We start from the raw sequence: 14,368 nt of genomic DNA, 5'->3' as shown, positions 1-14,368 counted from the left end.
TGCTCTTGAGTTCCGTAGCCTTGCTTTAAGTGGTTGTTTCTGGCTTGCAACATGATTGTGTTACTGTCTTGCCTCTGTTTTGAAAAATAAGCATGATCATTAATACTTAAGGGCTTTTCCATCAACTCCATTGCATCTGATTTGCAGTATATTTATGATTTAGCTGAACTTTGTACTTGTAACCCAGGATTTTCCCTTATTAGGTCATACTGATTTTGTAGTTATTGATGGTTAAACCAAAAATATTTTGTGCTCATCACTAACTTGTGTTTATTAGGTGAAGAAAACATACATGCTGTCTAGAAGAATACTCTGAGGAATAGTTTGTAGAGTCATTACTAGATTTCGTATTAGAAAGATATCTGTTAATTTAATGCTAAATTATGAGGTCAAACAAAAAATGAGGAAATTACACTGTATGTTAGGGTGATCAGAGCACAGATATCCTGTATCTGTAATTATGACACCTCTTGATTAGGTAGATTAATTCCTGCTCTTCAGATCTTTGGTACATAAAAGAGTACTTGGGCTTGCTTACCAATGAGAGTGTTTAATCTAATAATTTCAGAGTGAGGTTCCAAAAAGGAGATAAAACATTTAAGTTTGTTTCTCAGTTATAATTCCTGCTTCTAGAGTAGTACTGTTTTATGTATAGATATATTCCAATGAAACATAGAAACGGTCTTTGAAACAGACTAGAATTTAAATTCTCTATCATTTGTATCACTTATATCACATCTGTGTAACATTACTTAATACATTAGACTCATGATCAGCATGACTTTCCATAGAAGTTCATCTTGAGGCTTTGTAAAAGAAGCTGAAGAAAATTTTACAGAACTTAGTGAGACTGCTGTAATCTGTTGAGTTTGGGTTTTACAGCAGAACATTTATGGTGTCTTCATCTGTTGGAGGCCACAGTGAAACTGGAAATATGGCATGTTTCTGAAATGAACCCGAAGATAACACAGGATTAGATAAATAACACTTATAGCAGGACATAGAGAATGGGCTGGTTTTTGTTAAAGATGAGTTTAATTTATTTGCGTTGTCTCCTGCTCTGAAAACCCCATTCAGGATTGCTAGCAGAAAGTAAGTATGGAAGAATTGTGAGACAGAGAGGAGTGAATTCATGTCCAAATGCAGACTGTTCTGTGAACAGTTGTGGTTCCAGCTGAAATGAAAATTGTGACCTGTCTGTAGAGTTGTTACAAGATAGTGGGCCCCTGCAAATGACATAGGTTGGCCTGCTGTATTACATGCTGCCAGGAGAAGACTGGTTTGGTAATGAGTGATTCATCAAATAGTTAAGAAACATTAAGGATCAGAAATAATGTTTTTGGAAACTGATGGAAAATAGGTATTAAATTTAATTGAGCAGTGTTTGTAGTTGATCAGTATTGCTAGCTAACTTGCAATTTTAGTTTGATTGCATTCTCTATTGTACTTTTCAATACTATGCAAATACCTGTATAATTTTATTTACTGATGCCTATTCTGTCTCTTTTTCCCAAGGATTCCGAATATTAATACAGGAAGCTTGATTGCACTGTGTGTTTCTAATATCTTTTTCATGCTTCCCTGGCAGTTTGCTCAATTTGTTCTTCTAACACAGGTAAGACCGTGTTCACCTCTAAATAGCCTTTGTCTTATCTAGGCAAATTGACTACTTTGTATAGACAGCTATTTAATTAGCAGCTATATCGATGCTTTCCTTTTCGCTGGATTTCACTCTTGCTCTCAGGAAAGATTCACACTGTTTATCACATCAGCATTTTTCTAGTCTTAAATTTTAAAGTGGACCATTTACACCACTCAATATTCTGTTTTCTGGACTAAAAAATTTACTTTTTCCCTTAAAAGTAGCTGCTGGGCTAAGACCAATACATTAGAACAAGTGCAGAACAAGAAAAAACTTTGTATGGTGAAGTACAAAAATAAAAAAGGCATTGATCTTGCATCTCTTTAAGATATTCCAAATTTTAAATGGAGCAGTGTTTGCATGGCATGTAATATCTGGCATGATTTTTGCATGATTTCCTATTTAATGTGTTGATGAACCTATGAGTAGTGGCATTATTTTAGTATCTGGGAGTTTGGGCAGTTGAGGTTACTTCAGCTAGCATTGAAATAAAGAAAATGCTAATGTGAGCAGTAAGATACTGTCATGCAGCACACTTCCTTAAATTGATTGAAGTGTAGCCTGTTGATTGAAATCCATCTTGGTCTCTACCTTTTCACTTGTCTGTCTTACTTGAAGCAGATGTTGCTTGGTTTGAGTTGATAGTTTTGAACAATCAATATGTGCTGTGGCATGCAAGTTTTCTAACTGCAGAAGAGGAAGTCATTAAATTCTGTAAAATACTGTGAGAAAGTCATCACTATAATCTGTTTAAGATGCTGGGCCTGAAATTTGAAATTACAGGTTTCATTCATAATTTCATGAATTTTCCATGTAAGTTTTATCAAGCTACCTAATCAGTGAATCTCATTTTCCTCAGCAGCAAATTATGAATGTACCCATATTTTGCTGAAAAGTTAAAGTTAAATAATCTTATTTATTTATTTTTAATCTAGGAGTGAAAGATGATGTGTTAGTACTGTGTTTTGGTGACTTGCATTTTTATAAAGCTGATTACTTATTTTTTTACATATTCAAATATGTTTGCTATTTGTTATTCAGAACACCACAATAGGTTTTTTTGAAAGAAACCATTATGAAATGCCCGAGTACGTACTTAGGAAAAAAGTAGCAATAAAAGTTAATGATTGTTTGAATAATCTTGTTTGTATGAATGTATATTCTGCTAGAAAGAGTACACAACTGCAAATTGTTTTAATTTATCTTTCACTTTTGATTCTAGATAGCTTCATTATTTGCTGTGTGTATTATGGGTTATATTGACTCCTGCAAGTTACAGAAGATACTCTCTGCTCATATGGTAATAACTTTTTAAAAAAAACTTAAAACCCCTGAAACAGGTCACAACATCAAAAGAGGCCATTTATCTGAAGTGTTTTCCTTAGTTGCAGGGTGGTTTAAAAGATGCAATAATAAGGAATGAAGGGGCCTGGAATTGAATATTTAATCTTATGTATATTTATATCGGTGTCAGAAACTAGGATCTCTGTGACACACAGGAATTTTTGTACTCCAGAGAAGTTATCAACCTAAAACATTTGTAGAAATGTTTGTCTCCTTTCTGTGTCTGTTCATTTCATGGACTTGAAGATACTGTCTCAAAGAACAGACTAGAAAACATACCAAGTAATATGGACTTAAGCAATAAAAAGTTGAAAAGGGAGCATTCATCTCATGCCATAGATTATTAGGCAAAAAAAAAAAGTCTTAAGTCAAAATTAGAGAATACACTCTTTATCATTGAAGGAGAAGACCTCTAACTATAATTGGGTTTTGCAGACTTGACCATGAAAAGACGTTATGGTTGAACTAATTGTGGAGGTAATTAGAAAGGAGGACAAAGAAAATAATCTGAAGAAAAGCTTTTTTTGTTTTGTTTTCAAAAATGGGTGAGAAAGTCAACAAAGGAAGGAGATTGTAACTAAAAGGCACATATGTTTCTACATACATCTGATTGTCATTTTTAAAGTTAAGATAATGATCAAGTTTTGCTACCAGCAGTTTTGATCTTTGAAGCAAGATTATGGTTTTAAATATGCAGAAAGATGTAAGCAACTTTTTTGAAGAAATATGGTCGTCTTAAAAAATACATTTTTGCTAAAATTTTGCTATCCAAACTCAGTGGGCAAAAAGAGTGTTTACTGCCAGAAAGGAGCTTTGAGTTAAGTTGTATTTCATGTGTTTTCAAAAGTGTTTTGCAATACTGTAAATTTTAAATTTAAGACAGTAGTAAGTTCTGTGCAACTCATTTCTGAAATAATCCCAGGATGCCAAATGCTTGTTCTCTATCAGATTTACCAGGAAAATTTGCAAATAAATATCTTGGTTTAGTAATTTTTTTGATAAAAGCAGGATGAAATACTGAAGCCTTTTGGCTTATGTCAGTAGCCAGATACCATAATTTTGATGCCGAATTGTCATAGAAAGCCTACTGTATTACAGAGAAAGCTTAATGAGACTGGGTAAACTGTTTTGTGGTGTTTTCAATTTTTGCTACCTCCCCACTTTTCTGAGGAACATGGAAGTCTAACTATGTGAAGATGAGAGTACAGAAGTCTGCATATTTTTACAAATAGCTAGATCATTTTTCTTTATTCCTATCTACAGAAGAAGACAGATTGAGCATAGATTTTGCTCTCCAAGTTCAAAAATGTAATTCACCTTCCTTTCTATTGAAAAGAAAGCACAGTAGGAGATCAGAATGGTGGATAAATTTGTATTTCAGCCTTGACTTTCAGCCTCATAGTTAAGTGCATATGACCAAACAGTCAGAGTTCTGCTTCCTTGACTTTGGTCATGATTATATTTTAAATATATGCTTCTCAGTTTGCAAGAAAGAAGGCAACAGACGTTTTATTCAACATTTTTATGTTTGGCCAGGATTCTGAAATATAACAAACGGGATGGAAAAATAATACAATAATTTGAAAAACAAAATGTTACGAATAGCTGTTACATTGCATAAGATGACTTAGTCCTGTGATCATCTTTTTGTCTATAAGTACTTAAAAAAGTATAAATTAACGTAATAACCTACACATGACTACCTGGTGCCATTAAGTCCTTATAATCCATGTTTTCAGAACAATTCTGTAATCTTGAGTATCAAGCTTGCACTTTCTGTGAAGTATATGGCTTTAAATTTAAAGCTGTTGACAAAAGGTAATTTCTGTACTTGGGCAATTTTTACCTTTTCCATTTTAAATTTAATTATTTTTGTTTTCTTTCAGATATCTCTTGTAGTGTGTTTTACTCTGATGTTTGGTAATTCAATGTTATTGACATCATATTATGCTGCATCTTTATTAGTTATCTGGGTAAGTTAAGAAAAACAATCATATCACATTTGAAGACTGCAATACTTATATATGTATTGGTGTAAAACGTGAAACTGCTGCATTACCAGATAGTTGAGAAATCTTTTGCATGACAAACGGAGTTAGACCTTCAAGATATTTGGAGAATGGGTAAATACTAATTTAAAAAAATACTGTTTTTACACCAAGAGCTCTTCATAAGAGAAATTCAGTTAAGGCTCAGTTCTCTTGTTTTTATAGCTCTCTTCTTTTCATAAAAATATAAAATTTACCATCTATGTATTTTTGACTAGAGTAACTGTAAAACAAGAACATGAGCAAGGAGGAGTTTGTTTTAAATGTTTCTTTATTGATTGTGACACTGTAAATGCAGAACAAATGACTAAAACATAGATAACAATGGTTTAAGACTATTTGAAACCGCTGAGTCATATTGTCATATTAATGAAATTATTCACTGAAGACTCATCATTCACTATCTTAATTTTTCTGTAAATAGGAAAAACAACTCCCAGCCTCCTTCAGTTTCATATATTGTCCCTTAAGGAATTTATGTTCATAGGAAACAGGATGTGAGATTGTGTGAACAGATCTAGTTTAGCATACTACAAATCATCTCTATTTCTGATTCTTGTTGCCTTTTCTAGACATGTGGGCTGACCTCAGTGATTTTTTTTTTCTTTTGTTTATATTTTGTCCATCAGCAAAAGAGTGGTAATTTCTCACTTATGCTAACAATAAACTTCCTTGGCTACTGATATTTGCTGTAGTATAGTTTGTTTATTATAAACTCATTCTCACTCATAGCAGTTTTTTTAATTATATAGTAAATGCAGGTACCTTGAGTTTCTTGCCAGTTCTCTGCTTTGGAAAAAATACTTCTTGATTGTCTGTTATTTGGGTGCTTTTATTGGCCTTAGTCTCACGTACAGACTGTGTTTCTGAAAACTTTAAAGTTCATTCTCAGGTTTTCCTAATTGTATTGTTCATCAAGTTAGCTTAAAATGAGTCTTCCTTGTGTTATAAAATGAGGAACATGATGTGAAGCAGAAAAATACCAGTAACTCCTCCCACCCCCGTATTCTGTTGCCCTGTTTGAAAATTGTTTCTATTATGCTGCCAGTAATTTATTTATTGCTTCAGATATCTCTTGTCATTTGTGGAAGTAACGTAATTCAGTTTCCCATTGGCTTTGATTTAAAGAAGCTTAGAATTGTACAATACAGAATCTTACTGGTTAAGAAAAAGAGTACTCTTCCATTAATTGTATATAAACTGCAGTAAGAGGTTTTATGCTGGCATGTTTGCCAGTGCAGGGTGGAATCACAAAATTACATATTCATTCATATTTCAGGTTGTATTAATTATGGAGGGTTTTTTTAATAAATAGCTTTGTGATAGAATAGGTGCTTACCAAAACACAAAACAAAACCCTCATGCAGGGTACTGAAATATCTTCTTGTCACCATGTTACCTGAAAATATACTTTCATTTTATTGTTAGGGAATTCTTGAGTTGAGTCGAAAATTCTTGAAAAGCAGCAGAAGAGAAGTCTATGTATGGGTAAGGTTTTTAATATATTTTGAATTTCGGAAAAGAACTATGACTTTTGTTTGTTTGTTGTGGTGAAATCCAGAATTAACTTCTGGTTTAGTTTCTGATAAGTGAAAATCCAGAAATGTAGCTGTATGTTTATGTAACTACTCTCTTTAATAAATTGTCCATATTCCCAGAAATCAATCTTAAATTACTGAAGGAAGAAAAAGGACATAAGCATGCATTTATATCAGAAAATTTAAAAAGCCTTCAGATAGGAACACATTTAATTTTAAATTGTCGAACATGTTTACAAAACCTAAGATCTATATGAAAGTCCCTTTAAAATAAAGGGTAATTTAGAAAAGGCAAGTAAAAGGCTAACAGTGTTTGCAGAAATTGAGATTAAAATACTGCATTAGATATCCACTGAAATGTATCCTGTATAATTTTTGTAATGGTATTTTTTATAATAACAGCAAGTAACTTATAATTACATAAGGAAACAAATTGTACTAAAACACTATAAGGTGTGTGGGTGGGGTTTGAGGGCAATAGAATTCATGTCTAAACATGGGAAACACTCCCAAAACTATGGTGAATAAAATACAACACTGTAGAAAACATGAGAAGCAACTTGGTGCTTAAGACATAACATTAGTTTATAAAATAAACACCTGAAATGGGAGCCTATCGAGACTATGCCTGGCTATAGACATGCATTTTTATTAATGAAGGGTAACCTGTGAGCAAAAATGGATTGAATTTGTACATTTATTATAAAGAAGTTAGAATATACATAAATTTTAAAAATATTTGTAACAAACTGCAGTGCGTGTATAGCCTAACAGCGTAGCTAGCTGTGGCACGAGGGAAAATGGGAGTGTAGGCAAATCTCATGTCAGTTTTTAAAAAGAGATCAAAGACATTTGTGGAACTGCAGACTAGCTTTAAAAAAACAAAATTGAATGCCTTCTCCCAAAATGTACTACCATCCCATTTAAAGTAGAGAGAGTATAAAGGTAATTATTAATGTAGTATTGCTAAGTAGCTGAGATTTTAAAATAGGTTAGAATTCTACATGTTGTAAAATAAAGGTAAATATGACAAAGCTAGTGAATAGAAGTAGAATATAATTATAATTTATCTAGTGTCCCTTATGCTAGCAGCAATAAGCTTATAAGAGAAGAAATACTGTAGAAGAAAAAAATAAAAATAAAAATTGAGGAATTCAAAGAGGGCTTAGGTACTTCCTAGGTATTTAGGTTCATTTGCAGCCATTAAATGGGATGATTGAATGAACCCATTGTCACATAAAAACTCTGGTTACATTAGGGTTAAAATCAGTTTGTATTTTATGTTCTTTTTCTGAAGGTGTCTGCTGGTGGTCCCAGATAGAAGATGCTGAGCCGTGTGATGGTTGATCCAGTTTTATAAAGAATTAGATAAATTAAATTCTTAGTAATCTAGCTTAATCTTTCTGGTAAAGGGATAAACATGATATGTAACTAACAGTAATAATTGTATATACTTTCTTTATACTTCCTTCAAGTTCTAACTTGAGATTATCTTGGCAAGGTACTATAAATCACCAAATTCCTCCAAAGATTTGAATTACCAGAGTAGTACAGCCTGACAATATGGAGAGGCTATTGGTGGGAAATAATCACTATACACTGGTGTATGCAAAACAGATGGAATTCACCGTTAGGGTGCTCCTGTTTAAAGTGTTGTGTGAGCAGTACAGCTGTAATATAAATCAGTTGCACAAAATTATTTCAGCTGTAAGAGGAAAATATAAAAAAAGTTAAAACACTCCAGTGTACTGAAATTTGGGAAGTGAAATTTGGGAAGTGAAATTTGTTAAAAATTACTGTACTTATTGGTGATAACATAGGAGAGTTTGTAACTAGTAGCTAAATTGAATAAGCTTTTCAAAAAAAGAAAAGGTTTATTTGAAAGTTTGTTGACATGTTTATTTAATCCTGAATATTTTTTAAGGTCATTGAAGGATGTGCCTGGTTATTTGGTACAGTCACATTGAAATACCTAACTTCTTTAGCGCTTGGAATAGCTGATGATGTAAGTTATCTTATCTAAGTATCTGACTGGTGTCTGTAAAAATTTTTAAATTGTTAATGTTTTGATTTTGGCATCTTACTGGTATGCTTTCCCAAAACTCCAAGATTTGTTTTGTAGAAATGGGAGAGGAATTGTGTACTTGCTTTATGTATTATCATTTTGAGGTCTTATTACCAAAGTTTGTGAGAAGACAAATGTTTTTGATATTGAGTTAGTAAATGCTCTGTGTGTTTGTTTTCAAATGTGGATTTATGGAGCTTTGTTTATTTTAGATATCTTCTACCTACACCTTTTCTTCACTCAGTTTCTTAGTTCAGTTTCCTCTGAAGCTAATCTTTATGTCAGTTTTGAAATGCTTGTTATAACTAGGACTCCTCGCTTCACTTCAGCTCCCTTTTTTGTCAGATTCTACTATTAAAAACCTGTCTGCTTATGTGCATGATGGGCAAAAGATGGGAAGCTTGTATCATGAAATACTGAGTATGCAAAACTATACTCCTGTTGAACCCAATTACAATGGTAGCACTCCTTTTCTGCTGCTTTCTGCTTTTTATTTAACACAGTCTAATCTCTGGTACACTCGAAAATGTCATTTAATATCCCATAAATAGATTTCTGGTGCTCTTATAACAATATTGTAAATGGTATAAACTTCTGTTATACTTTAAAGATATTTCTTATATACATTTTAATTATTTTGTTGTGGAAAACAGGATATTTTTTGCTTACTGCAGCTCTTTTTTTCCTTTACCAGGCTCATATAGGAAATATATTAAAATCTAAATTTATTGGCTACAAGGATTTTGATACATTAATGTATACCTGTGCTGCAGAGTTTGATTTCATGGAAAAAGAGGTAATTTGATCAAAATAGATTATTATGGAAGAGGGAAATTTTTGCTTTATCTTAGAACATCTGAGAACCATTATCTCCTACTGCCATCATAAGTTCAAGTGCTTACTTGTGAAGTTAGAGATGTTAATAAACTTAAGCTAAATTTAACTGGTTCTATTGCTTTTAAATGAACTAAAACAAAATGATGTTTTGATTTTGGATCTAAGAAACGTGCTTGCTTGTATGAAAGAAGTGCTTGCTCAGGGATAAATAAAAGGTTACAGTTCTGCAAACCTAAGAGTCTGTGGTTGTCAGTAACTGGTTTTGAGTATATGGAAAATGTATTGAGAGCTGCAAAGGTCTTGTGTGGTATTTAGACTACAGAAGAGCATTGAAGCTTCTTAATGTGGTGTTAGTAGATACTTTTTAGTTCATCAGGATCTAGATATGCATTTAAAACTTTTATAGGTTACTGAACCCATAGTACTCTAATTCAGATAAGATACAATCTACTTTTAGTCTTAGGGTGGCTTGCTAAAGAACTGGGAATAATTTACTAATGGGTTTAGTATTACGACCTGTAGTGTGATTGCTGGGTGGAGTTGAAATTTTACTTTCTTTAAGCTTGCTTTGTTCTTGTTGAATGTTTAATTTTACATTTCACTCGAGGAAGAATTCTTCATATTGTTTTCTTTAAAATTACCATTAAATTATATATAGGTGAATGGAAAGCAATTCATGCAGTTTTATTTCCCTTGTAGACTCCAGTAAGATACACAAAGACTCTGCTATTGCCAGTCGTTCTAGTGGTTTTTGGGGTAATCATCAAAAGGGTAAGTGATTGATTTAGTGAATCACCTTTACCTTGAATTTACTTTTTATTTTTTTGAAGGTATCACTGTTTATTTTGAGATGGGCAGAAGTTAGTGTGGTGAGTTACCCTTGGCTGGCTGTCAGGTGCCTGCTAAGCCATGCTCTCATTCCCCATCCTCAGCAGAACAGGAGGGAAAAATAGAGTTGAAAAATCTCATGAGTCAAGATAAGGACAGGGAGATTGCTCAGCAATTTACTGTCATGAGCAAAACAGACTGAATTAGGGAAGACTAATTTAATTTATTGTCAATTAAAAATAGAGTAAGATTGTGAGAAACAAGCAAAACTAAAACCACCTTCACCTCATCCCTACCTCCTCCTTCCCAGGCTCAAGGCGTCCCTCCCACAGGCTGCAGTTGTTTAAGAATGGGTCTCCTTTCTCGGGGGTACAGTCCTTCAGGAGTGGACTGCTTCAGTTCCTGCCGGGATCTTACTCCTGTGTGGGCTTTCCATGCGTTGCACATTTCTTCAGGGCATATCTGCCTGCTCTGGCATGGGGTCCTCCACAGGCTGGGTATCTGCTCCACTGTGGTCCTCCATGGGCTGAGGGGCAAAACCTACATCACCATGGTCTTCCCTGCAAGCTAGAGGGAAATCTCTGTTCTGGCACCTGGAGCATCTCCTCTCCCTTCTTCACTGACCTTGGTGTCTTTATGGTTGTTTCTCTCTCGTTTTTGTCACTGCTCTCTCTTAATGCTGCTGCACAGTGTTTTTTACCTTTTCTTAAACATGTTATCAGCAGAGGCACTACCAGTGCCACTGATGGGCTCAGCTTTGTATAGTGATAGACACATTCTGAAGCTGGCTGGAACTGACTCTGGCTGACATGGAGGCAGTCCCCTCACAGAAGCCACTCCTGCAGCCCCTCTGCTACCAAAACCTTGCCACACAAACCCAATATATTTATATAAAGTACAGGTTTTCAAAAATACTTGCTTTAAATTCTCTGTTTTCTTTACATAAGTTTTTGCAAAGGTCCAGTCCTGAGTTGGTGTTAAAACTTGCTTTGATGTTAAATGCCAAAAAAAATTCTATCACTTAGCTGATGAGTATTATAACTGCAGTTTATAACTGGTTTTGTAAATTTGATGATGTATAATTTGTGTAAAAACAACTTACAGTTTACACAGGAACAGATGGCATAACTCCTAACTGCCTGGCTAATTAAACATCCTCAAAAAGAGTTTTTAGCTAGAACACTGCATGTCTTTTATCTCAGCATTATCTCAAAATAACTACCCAAGTGTAATTTAATTTAGCAAATGTTGAAAATGCTTTAGAATTCTTTAGAAAATTTATTCATACTTTCTGATGGCTCTTGTTTTCTTCAGGTAGTTAAATATCTTATGTGGACCTTATCTCAGACAGACCAATATGAAAGGTAAAATTGTCGTCTTTTTTTAATGTAAAACTATATTTTCTACTGGAGGTTTATTTGATTTGCTATATGATAAATCAGAATTCTACATGATGTCATTCTTGGGAGGCAGATTATGTATAGTTCAGTAATTGAATGTCTTGGATTTATTTTGTGTGATATTTTTATATGAAGTCTAAAACTAAGTTTAGCTGCTGATGTGAGCAGGATTCAGCATCCTATTTTCACAGGGTTTTTTTGAGAATGAGTGTGCATGGATTTGACTCTTTTCGTATTTGTATTTGCTTCTGAAAACCCAAAACTTATCTACGTAGTACCTGAGTAAATTACTCACTTTTTTATTTTATTTTATTTTTTAAAAATTTTTTGCACCAGTGATCTGCCTCTTTTACATTACTGAAGTTTCATTTGGTTTAAATAAGCTGTTTCTAAATATGAAAAAAATCATGGAATTAATTAAAAGACTGCCAAAATTAATTTTCAGATTTTCAAATAGGTATAGGGATTGAGAAGGATAGTGTCTCATTTGTAATATATTTCAAAGCTCGTTATAGAGGGGAAGAAAATCTGTGCAGGTGCTGACTCATACGTACTGGATTAGTTTAGTTGTCTAGAGCCACTATAGATGACTTCAAAGTAAAACCAGTACTTCTGTAGTACATAAATAATGTTATTTTCTGTTTTTTATTCAGAGAAGAACGTTTTAACCACGGTGAGGTAAGATTCTTTTTCTGCATAATTTTATTTGTATGTTAATGAGAATACTCAGTATTGAAATACAGGTTGCAGTGGTCTGATCCTAATACATGGATTATTTGAATGTAAATATTTGCATCTTCTATTCCCTTTTCCTAAATTGGGTCTGATAACATCAGCAGAATAACTCTGGAACTTTGAACAAAAAAAATATGCTAGCTAATGGTGGGGTGGCAATGCAAGAGAGGAATATTTTGGGCTTTTGCTTTAGCAGTACAGAAAGACTCTAAAATTATGCTGGACCTTCCGTTTTTTCCATATAGACTAAGAGAGAGATTGGTTTATTTACTGGAATTTCAAGTGACAGATAATGTTAAAATTCTTTTTTGAAATATGACATAATGAAAATAATTCTGCACATGGTTCTTTTAATTTATGCTGAAAATATAATTGAATGGCAGCTTTCTTCTGTAGTTTGTTTTCAATTAAGCCAGCAAGGACAGTGCAAAACTTTGTTAACAGCACTTTATCTGTGGTTTGTGTTATGAGAAAAATCTCATGGCACTCAAAATACGGTAGTCAATCAGTTATCGAACTGATTGCAAGAATAACAAGTAACATAGATTCAGTGTTCGGAGTGGTGAGTGATATCTCTGCTTTTTAATCTTTTTTGAAGATTGTGTGAGTATCAAGGATTATTTTATTTGCTTCCTTCATTTCATTCTTAGGTATTTTAGGTATTAAGTAGCAAGGTCTCTTCACTTCTATAAAGAGGTTATACAAGAATTTTTACATATCTTATTTCCTATTTATGTTTCAGAATCTTTTGCATAGCTAGCCATTTCTCTGGCTCCTTTTGGTTTTATTGTTAATGTTTATCCTTCTTGTTATTCCATAAGATAACAGAAAGTCTTTAAAACTGTCTGAAACATCAAGATCTATACTTTGAGTTGGATTTTTTTGTTCAGAGAGGCTCGTCGCTCAAGATATACTGAAAATAAAGTTGTATGTTTAAGACAGAAATTAAAAGTATGCAAATATTATGCTTCTATGTTGTTTTGTTTTGTTTTCCAGCTGGTATACCATGCATTGCAGCTGCTGGCATACAGTGTCCTAGCGATTTTAATCATGAGACTAAAACTGTTTTTGACACCACATCTTTGTGTTATGGCTTCCTTGATGTGTTCAAAACAGGTAAGGTCTCTTTTTCATCCTGTAGCTATCGCAGTGCTTACATTATTACCCAGATACTTGTCCTAAAGCAGATTTCTTTGTGTATAATTGCTGAATCTGAGTGTACCAGTTTAAAAATAAACCAGATTATATTGCCTGTCAAAAAATAACGGTTACACAAGTTCCATTCTCCTCTCTCCTCAGATAAAGCAAATGTCTTGTTTTATGCAACTTATCCAATTGCATTATTATACGAGTTAATATTCTGTGTATTGAGCTTGAGCGCAGGGAGACACACACTGTATTTTATTGTATTTACACATTTCTGTGCCATTGCAAGTTTTTATTGACTATAAATTCTACGCAAACAGTGTTCGACTTTGTTTACACTGTATTTTCACAGCTCTTTAGAGCTTATTGCCTTGCATATTTTTTGTGTATTAATTCTTTCCAGAAGTATAATTTTGAAGTCATGCAAATTGCAAACATTTTTAAAAATCAGAAATCATATGCCTAACTCAGACTTAATTTTCCTAGTTTTAAATCATCCATAACACAGAATGTTACTAGATTTTCTCCAGATAAAAAAGATCTTAGAATTGGATTTCCATGTTTTAGTATTTTTTCAGTGTGTCTTTGAAAAGTAAGATTGATGGAAGATAGAGAGATAGATTGAAAACTGACAGAATGGCTGAGCCCAGAGAGGGGTGATCAGTGATATAAAGTTTGATTGAAGGCAAGTAAATAGCAGTGTACCCTAGGGATCAATACTGGGTCCAGTCCTCTTCAGTGTCATTGTCAGCAGTCTGGATGATGGGGCAGAGTGTACCCTCAGC

At 33.5% G+C, this 14,368-nt stretch overlaps 1 protein-coding gene across 1 annotated transcript in view; it reads left to right on the top strand.

Moving 5' to 3' along the window:
• LOC104537967 (probable C-mannosyltransferase DPY19L1) overlaps positions 1 to 13,553 on the top strand; it is a gene marked incomplete at its 3' end in the record, with an annotated part of 36,406 nt that extends 22,853 nt beyond the window's left edge. Inside the window, exons 9-18 of the mRNA XM_010181000.1 lie at positions 1,516 to 1,615; positions 2,865 to 2,942; positions 4,873 to 4,959; positions 6,463 to 6,522; positions 8,497 to 8,577; positions 9,332 to 9,433; positions 10,174 to 10,245; positions 11,617 to 11,666; positions 12,356 to 12,380; positions 13,434 to 13,553. Coding sequence (XP_010179302.1) covers positions 1,516 to 1,615; positions 2,865 to 2,942; positions 4,873 to 4,959; positions 6,463 to 6,522; positions 8,497 to 8,577; positions 9,332 to 9,433; positions 10,174 to 10,245; positions 11,617 to 11,666; positions 12,356 to 12,380; positions 13,434 to 13,553 — 775 coding nt within the window. The remainder of the gene's footprint in view (positions 1 to 1,515; positions 1,616 to 2,864; positions 2,943 to 4,872; positions 4,960 to 6,462; positions 6,523 to 8,496; positions 8,578 to 9,331; positions 9,434 to 10,173; positions 10,246 to 11,616; positions 11,667 to 12,355; positions 12,381 to 13,433) is intronic.
• Between the last annotated feature and the right edge of the window lie 815 nt (positions 13,554 to 14,368).

This window comes from Mesitornis unicolor, unplaced genomic scaffold (assembly GCF_000695765.1).
Source record: "Mesitornis unicolor isolate BGI_N332 unplaced genomic scaffold, ASM69576v1 scaffold23303, whole genome shotgun sequence".
Classification (NCBI taxonomy): domain Eukaryota; kingdom Metazoa; phylum Chordata; class Aves; order Mesitornithiformes; family Mesitornithidae; genus Mesitornis; species Mesitornis unicolor.
This window is presented reverse-complemented; position numbering and strand designations above follow the sequence as displayed.